The sequence below is a fragment of the Vipera berus genome (genome assembly GCF_964194415.1).
Source record: "Vipera berus genome assembly, chromosome: 1".
NCBI classification, from domain to species: Eukaryota; Metazoa; Chordata; class Lepidosauria; order Squamata; family Viperidae; genus Vipera; species Vipera berus.
The window spans coordinates 360,121,462-360,137,606 of NC_138202.1; the positions used below are offsets into that span (position 1 = coordinate 360,121,462).

A 16,145-nucleotide genomic window follows, 5' to 3' on the forward strand; every position below is an offset into this window, starting at 1 on the left:
AATGGCTACAGGAAAGAATTAAGGATTAGGAATTGACTATATATTAGCGCTTTTGAATCCAGACAGCACGCTGGTTGAAAAACAAACATATGTATGCAAGAGGAAAACTAATAAAGATCCTTTTAAAAAAAGATTTCATTTAGTCTTTGATGTGTCTTCCCAAACCAAGGAGGAAACAAGGGCCAGGGAAAAAGTGCAGAGAAGAGCAAGTGAAGTACTAATACCACTTTACAATGCCTTGGTAAGGCCACACCTGGAATACTGCACCCAGTTTTGGTCACCACGATGTAAAAAAGATGTCGAGACTCTAGAAAGGGTACAGAGAAGAGCAACAAAGATGATTAGGGGGCTGGAGGCTAAAACATATAGGGAACGGTTGCTGGAATTAGGTATGTCTAGTTTAATGAAGAGAAGGATGAGGGGGGACATGATAGCAGTGTTCCAATATCTCAGGGGCTGCCCCAAAGAAGAGGGAGTCAAGCTATTCTCCAAAGCACCTGAAAGCAGGACAAGAAGCAATGGATGGAAACTAATCAAGGAGAAGCAACCTAGAACTAAGGAGAAACTTCCTGACAGTTAGAACAATTAACCAGTGGAACAACCTTGGTGGAGCAGTGGGCTAATGCCTCCTTAAGTAACACCAGCTGCCTGCAATTAGTGCAGGTTCGAGTCCCACCAGGCTCAAGGTTGACTCAGCCTTCCATCCTTCCCAGGTAGGTAAAATGAGGACCCAGATTGTTGGGGGCAATAAGCTGACTTTGTAATAATGCCGCTTGGGGGGTGTGTGAAAGCCCTAATAAGCAGGCTTATACATAGAATGAAGGCTACTGCTAAGTTTGTAAAGCCGCCCTGAGTCTTCGGAGAAGGGCGGGATATAAATGGAATTAGAATAGAATAGAATTAGAACCTGCCTCCAGAAGTGGTGAATGCTCCAACACTGGAGGTTTTTAAGAAGAGACTGGACAGCCATTTGCCTGAAATGGTATAGGGTTTCCTGCCTGAGCAGAGGGTTGGACTAGATGACCTCCAAGGTCCCTTCCAACTACTACTACTACTACTTCTATTATTATTATTATTATTATTATTATTATTATTATTATTATTATTATTATTATTATTATTATTATTATTATTATTATTATTATTATTATTATTATTATTATTATTATTATCTTCTAAGATGATTAAAAGCCTGGAGAGTAAAACATACAGAGAATGGTTGCAGGAACTGGGTCTGGAGCAAAGAAGGACTAGGGGGGAACATAATAGCAATATTCCAGTATTTGAGGGGCTACCCTAGAGAAGAGGGGGGGGGGTGTCTCCTACTCTGCAATGCACCTGAAGGCAGAACAAGAAACAATGGATGGAAACTAATCAAGGAGAGAAGCAAGCTGGAATTAAGGAGAAAGTGCCCGACAGTGAGAACAATCAAGAAGTGGAACAGCTTGCCACCAGAGGTTGTGGGTGCTCCACCCCTGGAGGATTTTAAGAGACTGGACAGCCACTTGTCTGAAATTATATAGGGTCTCCTGCTTGAGCAGGGGGCTGGACTAGAAGACTGCCAAGGTCCCTCCCCGCTCTATTATTCCAAGGGAGGGAGGAAGGAAACTAATCAAAAAAAGAAGCAACCTGGAACTAAGGAGAAACTTCCTGACAGTAAGAACAATTAACCTGTGGAACAGCTTGCCACCAGAGGCGGTGAATGCTCCAACACTGGAAGTTTTTAAGAAGAGACTGGACAGCCACTTGCCTGAAATGGTATATAGGGTTTCCTGCCCGAGCAGGAGGTTGGACTAGAGGACCTCCAAAGTCCCTTCCGACTCTGTGATTCCGATTGTCTTTTCTCCTTGTGCCGTATGCAGCAGCACAGGTGAGCAATTTCTTAATCCCGCGGGGCTGCGGATCATCTTACCTGCTTGATAAACTGCAACAGAGACCGCCGGTTCTTCTCCCAGTATTTAGGCAATTCTTCTGCCCTGGGATATTTGACACAGCCCAACTCAATAGTCACCTCAAAGCAATTGGTGTTCAGGTAATTCCAATCTTGCATGCCACCTGGAACGAGCATGATCAGAAGGGTTAGGGTTAACTGCGTCTGCCTAGTGCAGGGGGAGGCAAGCTTGGCTCTTTTATGACTCGTGGACTTCAACTCCCAGAATTCCTGAGCCAGCCATGCTGAGGGGAAAGGGAGAGGTTTCCAAGCTGAGCCACGCTGGCTCAGGAATTCTGGGAGTTGAAGTCCACCAGTCATCAAGGGGGGCCATAGTTCCCCCATGCTGGCTCAGGAATTCTGGGAGTTGAAGTCCACCAGTCATAAGATGGTCGTAATCCCCATGCTGGCTGAGGAATTCTGGGAGTTGAAGTCCACCAGTCATAAGATGGTCGTAGTCCCCATGCTGGCTGAGGAATTCTGGGAGTTGAAGTCCACCAGTCATCAAGGGGGGCCATAGTTCCCCCATGCTGGCTCAGGAATTCTGGGAGTTGAAGTCCACCAGTCATAAAAGAGCCAAGCTTGCCTACCCCTGGCCTACTGGCAAAAAGGTCTTGGCATCATGAGAATAAAATTAATCCCAGAGAGGTGAAATTCTAACCACAACATTTTGAGGTTGTGAAACAAAAGACAGGAAAAGCCCTCGACTTACAGTCACAACTGAGCTCAAAGTTTCTGTTGCTAAGCCAGACGGCTGCTAAATAAGTTCTGCCCCATTTTACGAGCTTTCTTGCCACGGTTTCTGTTGTTAAGGGAGACATTTGTTAAGTGAATTTTTGCCCCATGGGACGACCTTTCTTGTTACAGGCGTTAAGCGAAACCACTGCAGTTGTTAAAATTTGCAACGTGGTTGTTAAAGTGAATCTGGCTTCTCCCATTGACTTTGCTTGTCAGAAGGTCGCCAAAGGGGGGGGGTCACGTGACACCCCCCCCCCCCGGGACACTGCAATTGTCATAAATACATGCCGGTTGCCAAAGCATCTGAATTTTGACCACGTGACCCTGGGGATGCAGCAACGGTCGTAATTCTGAAAAAAGGTCACGGGTCACTTTTTTTCCAGTGCCGTTGTATCTCCGAATGGTGACTAAAATAAATGGTTGAAAGTCGAGGACTACCTGTAAAGCAAGATGCCATTTTAGGAAAAGGAGTTTGAAAGCAGAATCGTTTTCAACGATACATATGGCTTAAAAAAAAAATAGCAGTACTTCTTTTATGTCAATAGAAGCGAATAAAAGTCATGTGAAATAAGAGCAAACTTTAAATAGAAAAAGGAAAATGCCAAATGGAGTACAGAATTGTTTTCTTAAAACCCCTGTGCTTAGCAGTAGGAGGCAGTATTTATTTTATTTTATTTTTTAAAAAAAATGGAACTCAGGGAAATGGGGTTTGGAACATCACGCAGTTTCCTCATTAAATATTGACTTGTAATTTGTACATCGTGTAAACTAAGATTTCATTCACATATATACTGCTAAGCTTGTAAGCCGCCCTGAGTCTTCGGAGAAGGGCGGGATATAAATGGAATTAAAATAAATAAGTAAAAAAATATAACAAGCAAACAGCATTTGTGGCGGGCAAAACAGTTCAAATAAAGGTGTTCCAAATCCAAAGCTCTCGATCCCAAAGTCAAAACTGTTTTGATGTTAAAATAAGGTTTTGTTTTTTTAAAAATGTTTTCCACAGCCCTAAAAAATATCGTGGCTGGCTTACAAGGAAAAGTTCTCATCTTGAGAAGCTCAGAACAACCTGAAGGGGATTTAGGAATCTTATTTTCACACAACAGGCCCACAGATCTTGTCGCCCCCCCCACACACACAACCAGCATTTAATGCTTTATACCTGGAACATTATACCAATTTGCTCCGTTAGTGATGCCGTGAGGAAAATATTCATCAGGATATATGTTGTCGCATGGATGGCCCCGGAACATTTGCACGTTCTCCTGAAAGAGCAGAATATGAATTTGAGTTCAGGCCGTTGATTCCTATGTTACGCTCGAAATCTTTTCAGAGAAACTTTTCGTGAAAAGGGTTTGCGTTTAATCCATGCCTGAGCGGTAGCGTAATAGATAGAACAGATCACGGGAAGGTGAAGTTCCTCGTGATCTCATGTGGCTTTATTAAAGCTAAGCAGGTTGAACCTGTTTAGCACTTGGAAGGGAGACAACCAGGAAATCCTAGGTCTTTCAGCTAGTTGTTGAAACGTGCCAGATGAAAAAGGTCAGGCACTCAGGGAAAACAACATGGTCATGATGTCACCAGCAGTTCACCTCGACCCCAAAGAGACCCAGGTTTACACGTTCTTAAATTCAGATTGGAAAAAAAAACCACAAGTCTTACACCACTATGGATTTTTTTATATCGCTTTTCAGCTTCCACTCTAAATGGGGTACAGAGTTAAGTAGTTTCTACACAATCACCTCTAAACTGCATTTTTATTCCTGTGGATGGTACTGGGAAATTAAAATATGTAAAAAAAAATCACCATCTATTTATCCCAACGTTAATCCACTATACCAGTCCCTTGCAATTTTAACTAAGCAACACTGTGAGACAAGGTTAGGCTACGTGAGGATCACCCACAAAGTTTCATAATTGTCACAGAGTCCCTATTTAAAATTAAATTAAAATCCCTCTACTTCCCTAAAATCCAAGCAAACTGTTAACAGAAGAAAACCTAGTAGGAACTACAATCAAGATAATAAGGACCTGCATTTTTCCCCCCCAGAAATGAGTAAAACTAATTCTCGAGTCTATTAATATTATTTTACATATTGCAATAATTAGCAAGGACTCCTAGTAATTAATATAAACCAAAAACAAAAAGAAGCCAAGGGCATATAAATACACGATATTACTATAATCCCCACCATAGTAAGTATCATATATGCCCAGTTTATATGGCTAAAATTGGGTCACCTTTGCTATTCTGTTACCCAACAGAATCTTTCCCAGAGTCACCTTGGGGTGAGAAGGGCGGCAAATAAATTTAATAATAAATAATAAGCTCAAATGAGTAGAAATTTAAAACAAAGACATCTTCCAGAAGGCCTTTCTAACAACTTACAACTAACAATAGTCCAATCGGTAATGCCACTGGACTATTGCGCCATTAAAGTAAAGGTAAAGGTAAAGGTTCCCTTACACATGTGTGCTAGTCGTTTCCGACTCTAGGGGCCGGTGCTCATCTCCGTTTCAAAGCCGAAGAGCCGGCGCTTGTCCGAGGATGTCTCCGTGGTCATGTGGCCGGCATGACTGGATGCCAAAGGCGCCACGGAACACTGTTACCTTCCCACCGGAGTGGTCCCTATTTTTCTACTTGCATTTTTACGTGCTTTCGAACTGCTAGGTTGGCAGAAGCTGGGAGAAGTAACAGGCGCTCACTCTGTTACGCAGCACTCGGGATTCGACCCGCCAAACTGCCGACCTTCCGATCGACAAGTTCAGCGTCCTAACCCACTGAGCCACCGCGTCCCTTGCTTTATACATACCATGAGCTATATAACTGCTCTTTGTCTGCGCAAGCCTGACAGCTTAAAAAAACAAAAACCTAACTTCTCTTAAGTTCCTTGTAACCCCCCACCCCACCCCAGGAATCATAATCCACACATCACAATATATAAGCGTGTATGATATGTAAGCTAGTGGATCTCAAGAGGTTCCAGGATCCACCTTCCAATAACTGTTACCTTAGCATAGGTAAGAGCTAGCTGCTGAAAAACAGCATCATCGGGGGATTTACTATACGTGGCAATTCCTAGCCGATCATCATCAAAGGGGTAGTTAACCACCAGAGATCCTGCAAAGGGAAAAAAAAAAGAAGCTTTCAAGATTTTATCACTCTTGAGTAAATTAATCGTAATATAAAAGGCTGTTGTTTCACCATCACAGTCAAGAATACTACTATTTGCTTAAGATTTCGCAACCAGCCACAAAACTAATCCAGGTAAATAAAGATAACAATGAGTAGAATCCACCAAGGGGAATGCAACAAGATGCGGCAAGGGAGCACCTGCTTGCTACTTGTTGTTAAAAATCAAGAGCCAGGACAGAGGAAATGTACTCATTAAGCCCCCCTCCAACAAAAGGGGGAAACTAGAACTTTCAGAAGAGCAACACAACAAAACCAGGGTTGTGCATACTTTTAAAAAATGATTCTGAAGTTCTTTGGGCCTCATGCAAGCACAACACCTATGGGCTACTTATTAAAACAGGCATGCCTTTTTTTTTTAAAGCTTCCAGAAATCTGGGGGGGAGACAAAACTGTTTTTAATAAACCTAAGACAATTTAATCTGGTTACATTTTAAGCTGCCCAAAGTCACTTTGGACAGGGAGGTGGGTGGTATATAAATTTAAGAATAAATTGGATAAACAAATCAAGCAAGTAATTCACGCAGCATTCTTTTCGATCCAACTCTAATCATTTTCAAAGTAACCCTAATAAGAGCACGTGTGCTGAATACGAACACTTTTTTCTTTTTTAAATTTACAGGCTCTCTTTTGGATGATCTTGGCCAGAAATCCTAACCTGTAAACTATTATCAGATAAAACGTATATAATGAAAATCCTTTCCATGCATTGGTTTAAGTTTTCCTGCAGTGAGGCCTTGGGCTCAACTCTGTCTAGAATGAAAGTGCTTGTACATTTCCATACCAGCTGGATTGCATTCCTCTTACCTCCATGCAAATTTGCAGATAGCACAAAGGGATAGGTCTTCAGCCAGTTCATAACAGCTATGGTCTCTGGCTGCAGGGGATCGGCAATTTGGACAAACTGATCCGGAAAGTTCCGGTTCAAATCATAGTTGTTGCTGTTGTTTCTCCCAAAAATCCCCAATACGTCTCCTGGGAAACAGAACAAGAGCCTGGTTGAACCATCTGTGCTTTTTAGCCATGATCAATATCCATCCTTTCTGCACACAGAAGCTGCACTCCAAACTTAAAGAAGGTGAAGCAAGAGACATTTTTTCCCTCCTGTAATTCTCCTTTACCAAGTCTTAAAAGAGATTTTGTAATCATCGAGACAGAAATGAAAACTGCGCCCAAACACTTCATACATCTCAAAAACTTTAAAAGTTCTGCTTGTAAAGACCTACCTAACTGTATATGAAAAACCACAAATTGTTGCTCACGAGGCAGCTGTTACTGCCATATACCTTGGCCCCAAGCCATTATAAACATTCATACTAATCCAACACTCAGTTTGGGGGGGGGGGGGAAATCCCTCTTTAGAAAGAATTCAAGGTGTAGCCGAACGAGCTAACGTTCACACACACCAAGTTGTGGCTTGCTAAATAAGGCATGAGCTATAGACTTTTGTCAAATTCGGTCTTTCTTTCATGATTGAACCCGACTTTCAAGGTTTTCATTTTTTTCACAGCCCCTATTTCATGGCTCTTACACTAATGAATACTAAGTCTTCTTTTCTATGGAGATTCTTAATCATCCAGGTCACGGTTGTCCCAAAGGTGCTGTTCAAAAGGCAATTAGACTTTCTTGGGCGTTTTTTTTCCCCCTGAACATGTTTTGCTTCTCACCCAAGAAGCCCTAATAAGCAGGCATATAGATAGAATGAAGGCTATTGCTAAGCAAATTGATTTGTGCTTAGATTGTAAGCTGCCCTGAGTCTTCGGAGAAGGGCAGGATATAAATGGGATTAAAAAAAAAAGAAAAGATAGGAGGAGGAGGAGGAGGAGGAAGGGAGGAGGAGAAGGAGGAGAAGGAGAAGGAGAAGGAGAAGGAGAAGGAGAAGGAGAAGAAGAAGAAGAAGAAGAAGAAGAAGAAGAAGAAGAAGAAGAAGAAGAAGAAGAAGAAGAAGAAGAAGAAGAAGAAGATGATTTTCAAGGAAAAGAACCAATTAGACTTTCTTGGCGTTTTTTTCCCCTGAACATGTTTTGCTTCTCACCCAAGAAGCTTCTTCAGTTGCTTTTCCAAAAGGTAACTGGATTTTCTTGGGGTTTTTTTCAAGGAGGAGGAGGTGGAGGTGGAGGTGGAGGAGGAGGAGGAGGAGAAGAAGATGATGATGATTTTCAAGGAAAAGAACCAAGAAAATGCAGTTGCCTTTTGGAAAAGCATGTTTGGGACACTAACCCTTCTTTCTAACCTTGCTATTTATTTGCTCCTACGTAAACTGTGCGAATCCTGCAGGATTCCCATCAGGTCAGGCAGGAAGGGCATTGCGCCGGTCTCGTCTGCTCAGGAATGTCACACGATGGGACCCGGGGAAGGGAGCCGTTGCTGCTGTGGCACATCAGGAGCCCTGAGGCAAAACTTGGCCTGATCCAACTGGCTGTCCAGAGACGTCTTAAGACATGGTTTTCCCAACAGGCCTTGGATACCTTGAGAACAGAGATGGGTCTCAATGAAGGAGAATATTTGTAGCTCAGGGTTGGTGCTCTCTGATCTTGCTTGTTTGCTTGCGGACCTTTCACTTATTTTTTTTATTTTTTTAATTCCATTTATATCCCGCCCTTCTCCGAAGACTCAGGGCGGCTTACAAGCTTAGCAGTAGCCTTCATTCTATGTATATGCCTGCTTATTAGGGCTTTCACACACACCCCAAGCGGCATTATTACAAAGTCAGCTTATTGCCCCCAACAATCTGGGTCCTCATTTTACCTACCTCGGAAGGATGGAAGGCTGAGTCAACCTTGAGCCTGGTGGGACTCGAACCTGCACTAATTGCAGGCAGCTGGTGTTACTTAAGGAGGCATTAGCCCACTGCTCCACCAAGGCTCTTTCATGACCCTAACTAGGTAACATCATCAGTGCTAGTAAGGAGTGCTGTTCGCTGTCACTTTATATGCTGGTGTCTTGCCTGTCTGGGTGGGTGGGTGGGGGGTCTTAGGGATTCTCTGGCTGGGCTGTTTACTGTTTGGCAGTTTCTTGACTGAAGGTCTGAAGGTGACCTTGGAGTTAATCTATGCTGATCTGAGTGCTGATTACTGGTGGAGTTGCTGGAGTCTTTTTCTCCTGGGGGCTGATGGATTGTCTCTTGTACAATCTATAAATGTCGTTCAGGTCTGTCTATTGTGTCTATGTGTCAGATCAGCAAGCTCAGAGAGCACCAAGGACCCCTCAGAGATGTGTCTATTACAGGGGTCTTCCACACGTGCCTGGCTGAGGAATTCTGGGAATTGAAGTCCACAAGTCATCGGAGGGCCAAGTTGGAAGACCCCTGGTCTATTATGTCCGAGCTTTTCAACATCGTCCCAAGTTTTTGTGGTTATTTTAAGATGTTATTTTATGACGCAGAATCAAATTCGTGAGATAGGCAGCTATCGTAGAATTAATAAGAAAGATTATACCGGCCGACTCTTTTTTTAAAAAAATTATTGCTTATCACCAATCCTCCGTTGTTATAGGGCTGCATTCAATGTTACTTCTTTGAAGTCAATCAGCAAACTAAAACTTCAGCTGTTTCAATTGCTGATAAAAATCTTAAATTTTATCAAATTTTGAAACTGCCCATCTCCCTTCACACGGGGACTCCGGGCAGTGTGCAAATGAAGTCTGCCATCTGTCAAATGGTGTAGGGACTCCTGCTTTGGGCAAGGGGTTGGACTAGATCAGTGATGGCGAACCTTTTAGAGACCGAGTGCCCAAACTGCAACCCAAAACCCACTTATGTATCGTCGGGTGCTGGGCGGGTATGGCCCATTGGGTGGGTGTGGCCAACTGGGTGGGCGTGGCTGCAGTGGGAACGGCAGACTGGACTTTGCGAGATCTTTTTTTTCCCTGCGAGAAGTTTAAATTGATTGATTGAACCTTTTGGGGGGGGCATACGGCGGCGGAGGCCTAAAGCGAAAAGGTTTTATAAAACCCAGCTGAAGGCCTAGGACTGGGGTGAAGGTGCGCGTGCCCACAGAGAGGGCTCTGCGTGCCACCTGTGCCATGGGTTCGCCACCACGGGACTAGATGATCTATAACCATGGTGGTAAAACCATTTCGCTTTAGGCCTCCGCCGCCGTGTGCAAAAAAAAAAAGGAGGGGGGCGGTTTTCAATCAATCAATTTCAACTTCTCGCGGGGGAAAAAAAAAGATCTGGCAAAGTTGGAATTGGTTGATTGAATTTTTTAATCCCACCCAGTCTCCCGTTACCACCGCAGCCACGCCCACCCAATGGGCCAGGCCCAGCCAATGAGTCGGTCTCGAAAAGGTTCGCCATCACTGATCTGTAAGGTCCCTTCCAACTCTGTTATTCCACTCTAAAGTGTGAAAGCATAAAACAAAATGTATATACAAATTAAAAGAGGCGGAAAGGGATTAACAGGCAACATTAAAAGTTAATTAAAAGGCAGAGGGAGGGCCCTCAGGGCGCTAATCAGTCCCACACCCCCATGCTTTCCCGTGAGCCCCAAGCAAGGCCATAAAGCCATGCTTTTATGCCTTTTTGGAAGGCCAGGAAAGTGTGTGTGGGGGGGGGGGCTGCCTCTCCTCTGGGAAGAGGCTGTTCCACAGGGTGGGGGGCAACAGCAGAGAAGGTCCTCTTTCTGGACCCTGCCAATTGGAATTCTTTATCTGACGGGGTCCGCAACATACCTTCCTTCCCTGCCCGCCTGGGTGGGCTGGGCTGAGGTAAACTTTCATTTCCTTTCTCTAGTGCTCTGCTAAGTTAAACCATGAAAACAGGATGGTGTATTGCTTCGTGTAAAATGCCTGGTTATCCAGAGACTCTCTGTAATCACCACTTCCTTAAACGACTGCAGTGTGTGCTTTTACACGGCGCAGCACTTAAAATGCACTTGAAAATTGCGTTTGATCCAGAATGCAAAAGCCCGTGTAAAGTTAACCGGCATCCATCACTGCCAGGCTATCGCATTTGTCCCCTCGGCCCTGCGCTGACTCCTGACAGACCTTCAAATGCAATTTAAAGTGTGGGTTTTGACGTATAAGCACTATGAGGCCTGGTTTCACCAGGGTCAGAGTCTGAACACGAGCCAGGAAGTAAAAGAGAGTGTCTCAGAAAAAAAAAAAAATCCAAGGGCACTGTTGCCGGCAAAAAACACACAAAAACACGACCGCACAGTGTCAAGCTAAGCTCGACAAAGTCCTTACTTCTGTAATATGAGATAAATGAAGTACAATAGGGAAAAAGTTAGGAAACAGGAACGGAGATGAGTCAAGGAAAAGAAGAAATTCCGGGCTAAAACGCAGAGAGGAAAGAGGCCTCTTTACCTACGTTAGGGATTAAAGTTGAGTCACATAGGAGAAAAAGCTGGAGCTGTTTTGCCTTATTAAAACCACCCCCACCCCTCCTTTGCCCAAAGCCTTTACTATTAGTGCAAGAAAAAAAGCTTGCATGTGGAAGACTACCTTCTACAGATTTTTCATAGCCGTCGGGGTTCATGGATGGCATGATGTGTATCCGAACATTTTGGATCAAGTCAGTCACTTCGGGATCCGTCCCGTAGTTCTTGCAGAGATACTCTATGAGGTTGAGGAGCAATTCCCTTCCTACTACTTCGTTGCCGTGCATGTTGGCGATATACTTGAATTCTGGTTCACCTGGATGAGGAACAGAGACGCTCAGTTAAGCCCATGCATTCAGCAGTCTTGTCTACGAAATGAAAAAAATGAACCTTTGTTGTCAAAGTACAACTATGTGTACGTTGAGATGAGATGAGCCTCCCTCTGTGCTCCCACCCACCCCCAACACACAGTGACAGCAAACCCTCCATCTTACTACACCATGTGAACCACCACACCACACACCGGCCTCCCAAGTCAATCATACATAAAATTATAAAACTATTATTTCCCGTTCAGGAGCCTAACAGCCCACGGATAAAAGCTGTTCTTCAGCCTGTTGGTGCGGCTGGCTATACTCCTGTATCTCCTACCGATGGTAGGAGAGTAAAGAGATACTGTCCAGGGTGTGAGTCGTCCCTGAGAATTTTCCTCACTCTTCCAAGGCAGCGGGCCCTGGCGAGGTCATCCAGTGGTGTCAGGGGACAGCCCACGATGTCTTGTGCTGTGCTCACCACCCTCTGTAATGCCTTCCTATCCAAGGCTGTCAGACCAGCACACCAAACCACGGTACAGTGCGAGAGGACGCTCTCTATAATAGACCGGTAAAAGAGGGTCATTAGCCGTTGTTCTACCCTGTTCCTCCGCAAGACTCTGAGAAAGTGAAGCCTCTGTTGGGCCTTTCTGGCCACCTGGGTTGTGTTAACTTTCCAGGTCAGTTCTTCACAGAGGTAGACTCCCAGGAATTTAGAGGAGGAAACCTGTAGATCACCTGTAGAAGCTGAGGTCGATCAAAGCACACATGCAAACATGAACACACAAGAGAGGTAGGGATATTTCAGTTTCCTCTCTCCCTGTTTAGTTTCTAAACATGAACTGAAAAACACCATCTGCCATCCACCAATAAATCCAAGCTCTGCTCACGCCACAAGTTATGCAAGGCAATTAGACAACCTTCAAATTTATAAATAAGGACCTTATAAATGCATACATATCTAATGCTTTGGAATTGTAATATTTTGCAATTAGCAAAAATAAAGCTTTTTTTTGCTTTATTTAGATCCAAACAAACGGTCTATAATGTTAACAGAACCTTAGGAAGTAAAACTCAATTTGGCCTAAACAAGACTCTTTAGTAAAAAAAACTACCTTTGAAATTATTGACAAAACTTCAACGTTTAAACTAAAGATTCAAGCTAAAATTCAATTAACTTGGCCTTTAAAAATGATTATTTTAAAACTCAGAAGTCCATCAGCATTTATGTATTTTGCTACTTCAGGAAGTTCTTCCTCAGGCTTGCAAAAGAAGCACTTCAAATGTTGTTACTCTCCTATCCTACTCACAAAATTAACTTGGCAGAGAAACAGATGAAAAATGTAATGCAGTAAAAACAAAAATACGCAACGAAGAACGCTGAAACATTCCTCTCAACCTGCTAATTACAGGAGCAGAATTAAAACCGTCAAAATCCTAACACTCTACAATGGCATCGCTGTACAATAATTACTGCGTGTAGTTGGCCCTGATCACTGCAATTAAAAATGGCTGTTTCAGAGCAAATATATTAAAAAAATAAATAATAATTAAAATTGGACCAACTCGTTTTATGAGGAAAGATTACAGGACATTGGTCTTCTGACCTCTGAAAAAGGGTAACTCAGTTAACAGAACCTGTTCAAAATTCATAAAACTAGGGAGAAATATTTTTCCCGTTTTTCAAAATAATACAGAATCTAGATCAGAGGTCCCCTGATCTAGATCTTGGGCACCAGGGACCGGTTCCATGGAGAAAGGTTTTTCCACGGACCAGAGAATGTGTGGCTTTGTGTGCTGCCTGCATCCCACGGATGGGGCTTTGCTTTTTTGCGTGGACCGGTTGGTGGCATGCCGTGGCCCGGTACCGGTCCACGGACCTAGGGGTGTGTGTGTTTGAGGACCCCTGATCTAGATCATGCAACAAAAATATATAATGGGAGATTACCTGCTTCGTGAATGCCTGGGTTATCCGATATCTCCATCGCATACAACTCCCTTTGTTCCACTGACTTGCCTACGGAGTAGAGTCGGGTGATGTTTGGATACTCAGTGGCGTATTTCCTCAGAAAGATGCCCATATCGGGGAAGTGGTGATGGCGAAAATCATCCGGCTGGATCGCCTGGCGAGCAGAGGCCGATCTGTTGACAGCGGTGGTAGTTGCTGCATTGGCAAGAGAGCTGTTGGCAGTTATCAGAGCTTCCTTGGTGGTAGGGCTGGAAGTCAACACTGCGACGGCAGGCTGCAAGGAAAAGTCCACTACAGTTGCATTTTCTTCCTTCACCTCAATGTTCTCTGTGGTGACTGGCAGATAACTGGGGGGGGGGAGAAAAGAGGGAACAACTTGCCGTTAGGCTGACCCTAATCGAGTTTACGTTAATCCCATTACTACTTGCAGACATCTGGGGTCAACCTGTTCTCCAAAGCGCCTGAAGGCAGGGCAAGAAGCAACGGACGGAAGCTAATCTGGAACCTGGAACTAAGGAGGAATTTCCTGACAGTCAGAACAATCAATCAGTGGAACAACCTGCCTCCAGAAGTTCTGGGTGCTCCAACCCTGGAGGTTTTTAAGAAGAGACTGGACAGTCACTTGTCTGAAATGGTTTAGGGTCTCCTGCTTGAGCAGGGGGTTGGACTAGATGACCTCCCAGGTCCCTTCCAACTCTGTTATTCTACTCCTGAATTGTTTCAAGGACAAGATTACTATTTAGCTTTAGGATCAGACCACATTACAGGATGGAGGCAAAAATATGCCTCATCATCCCACAGATAGCACCTGACTTTTACGGAAGGCCAGCTTTAGGGTACCTGGAATATTTTAAAGCAGGTCCTCTCTGAGAGTGGGCAATAATGGTAAGAGCTCCCAACTGGGAGCAAATTCCAAATTCTGAGGGTTAAACAGTTTTTGCCAAGCTTGAAACAGACTGCTTTGATCGTTTTGGATGCCTGTCTATATGAAACGCTCGCAAAAGGATTCAGAGCAGTTTTTACTCGGGATGAGACATTTCAAACTTAAATGTATTTTTAATTAAAAACATTTTGCGAACTCCCAACGGAAATGTTCTCTCTAAGCAGTAGATTAATTTTAATTTACTCTTCCCAGTTTGGAAAGGCACAGAGCAGACCAAGCACGAAGAGACAAAATATCTCCTCCCCATATTGGCAAAGGCCTTCAAGTACCATATCCCTAAGACCTGGCTTCATCCAACCATCCTTGCTCCCTCATGGGAAAGGCACGGCTGGGGAATGTACCAGGGGAATGATGGCTTCAAGACATCAGAACTAAGTGATACCAAGAAAGGCTTCATTTCACGCACGTGTGACTATAAAGAGATCATCCCTTTGAAAACAATCTTTAAATAAAAATACAGTAACAAGATTGCCTGATAGAACTAGATACACTAAGAAGATTAATAGGATACAAGGGAGCTTATGATATATTAGTATTAGCAATGGTTTTATTTTGTAAAATAAAAAGGTGCTGGAACTCACACATGTCATACAACTCGCCTTGCCTACCCTACAAGGTTCTATCCAAAAAAAGGTGCCAGAACTCCGTTCTGAGCGTTCTAGGACAAAAAAAGCCCTGAGTATTAGTATGAAACACAACAGTATTGTTTCCTCACTGTATATAGTAGCATTTTTAAAGCCAAGCACTTTAAAAGTAGTCCCCGACTTACAACAGTTCATTTAATGACTGTTCAAAGTTACAAAGGCACTGAATAAAGCGACCTGTGACCGTTTTTCACCCTTGCAACCACTGCAGCCTTTGCACGGTCACATGATCAAAATTCAGACGCTTGGCAGCGGACTCACAGATGTGACGGTTGCGGTCTCCCGGGGTCAGGTGATCACCTTTTCCAAAAAAAAAAAACCTCTGGCAAGCAAAGTCAACGGGGAAGCCAGATTCCCTTCACAACCCTGTTACTAAATGACTGCAGTGCCAGGGATTCACTTCACAACAAGAAGTGGCAAGGAAGGACGTACAATGGAACATTGTCCACTTAACAACTGCCTCTCTTAGCAGCTTAAGTTCTGGACCTCGACTGTGGTCGTAAGTTGAGGACGACCGACATTGATTCATTCTGGTTATTATTCCCGTTTTACCAATGGCAAAAAAAAAGGCAAGACTTATAGTAGCGCAATATTGGAAGAAGGAGGAACTGCCTACTATAGAAGAGTGGACTTTGAAAGTTTCTAACTTGGCGGAAATGGCAAAGATTTCAGCATATTTGAAAGAACAATTGCAACAGAGATATACTGTGGAATGGAGAAGATGGATCGAATATATTCAGAATAAATATGGGACTAAAAAGTTTCATTTAGCATTTGAATAAGTAGTGGTTTTATACGATGTATTATTAGTTACTTGTTATTTGTTAGTAATATAGTTATGTTTATGGAGAGTTAAAGTGCGATAGAATTTAATGTTTTATTTTTGTTGTTAGCATATTGTAGCTTAAGTTTGTAAAGTTTATACCCTGTATTCAGCTCTGAGGAAGTCGGGGAGGAGGGAGGGGAGGGGAGGGGAAGGTTGGGGGGAGGGGAGGGGGAGGGAGGGAGTTTTTTCTATTTAAAAAATGTACTGTAAAACTTTTCAATAAAAAAAGGCCAAAGAGCAACGTTATTGTTTCTCAGCTGGACTCAAGGG

The 16,145-nt window shown here is 43.5% G+C and overlaps 1 protein-coding gene across 2 annotated transcripts in view; it reads right to left on the minus strand.

Annotated features, from left to right (window-relative positions):
- The window catches only part of CPD (carboxypeptidase D), a 53,459-nt gene that overhangs the window by 19,443 nt on the left and 17,871 nt on the right, over positions 1 to 16,145 (minus strand). For both annotated transcript variants that reach the window (XM_081337775.1, XM_081337774.1), the window contains exons 5-10: positions 13,442 to 13,809; positions 11,307 to 11,498; positions 6,669 to 6,836; positions 5,680 to 5,789; positions 3,831 to 3,933; positions 1,913 to 2,055 (exon numbers count right to left, since the gene is read on the minus strand). In XM_081337775.1, coding sequence (XP_081193901.1) covers positions 1,913 to 2,055; positions 3,831 to 3,933; positions 5,680 to 5,789; positions 6,669 to 6,836; positions 11,307 to 11,498; positions 13,442 to 13,809 — 1,084 coding nt within the window. The remainder of the gene's footprint in view (positions 1 to 1,912; positions 2,056 to 3,830; positions 3,934 to 5,679; positions 5,790 to 6,668; positions 6,837 to 11,306; positions 11,499 to 13,441; positions 13,810 to 16,145) is intronic.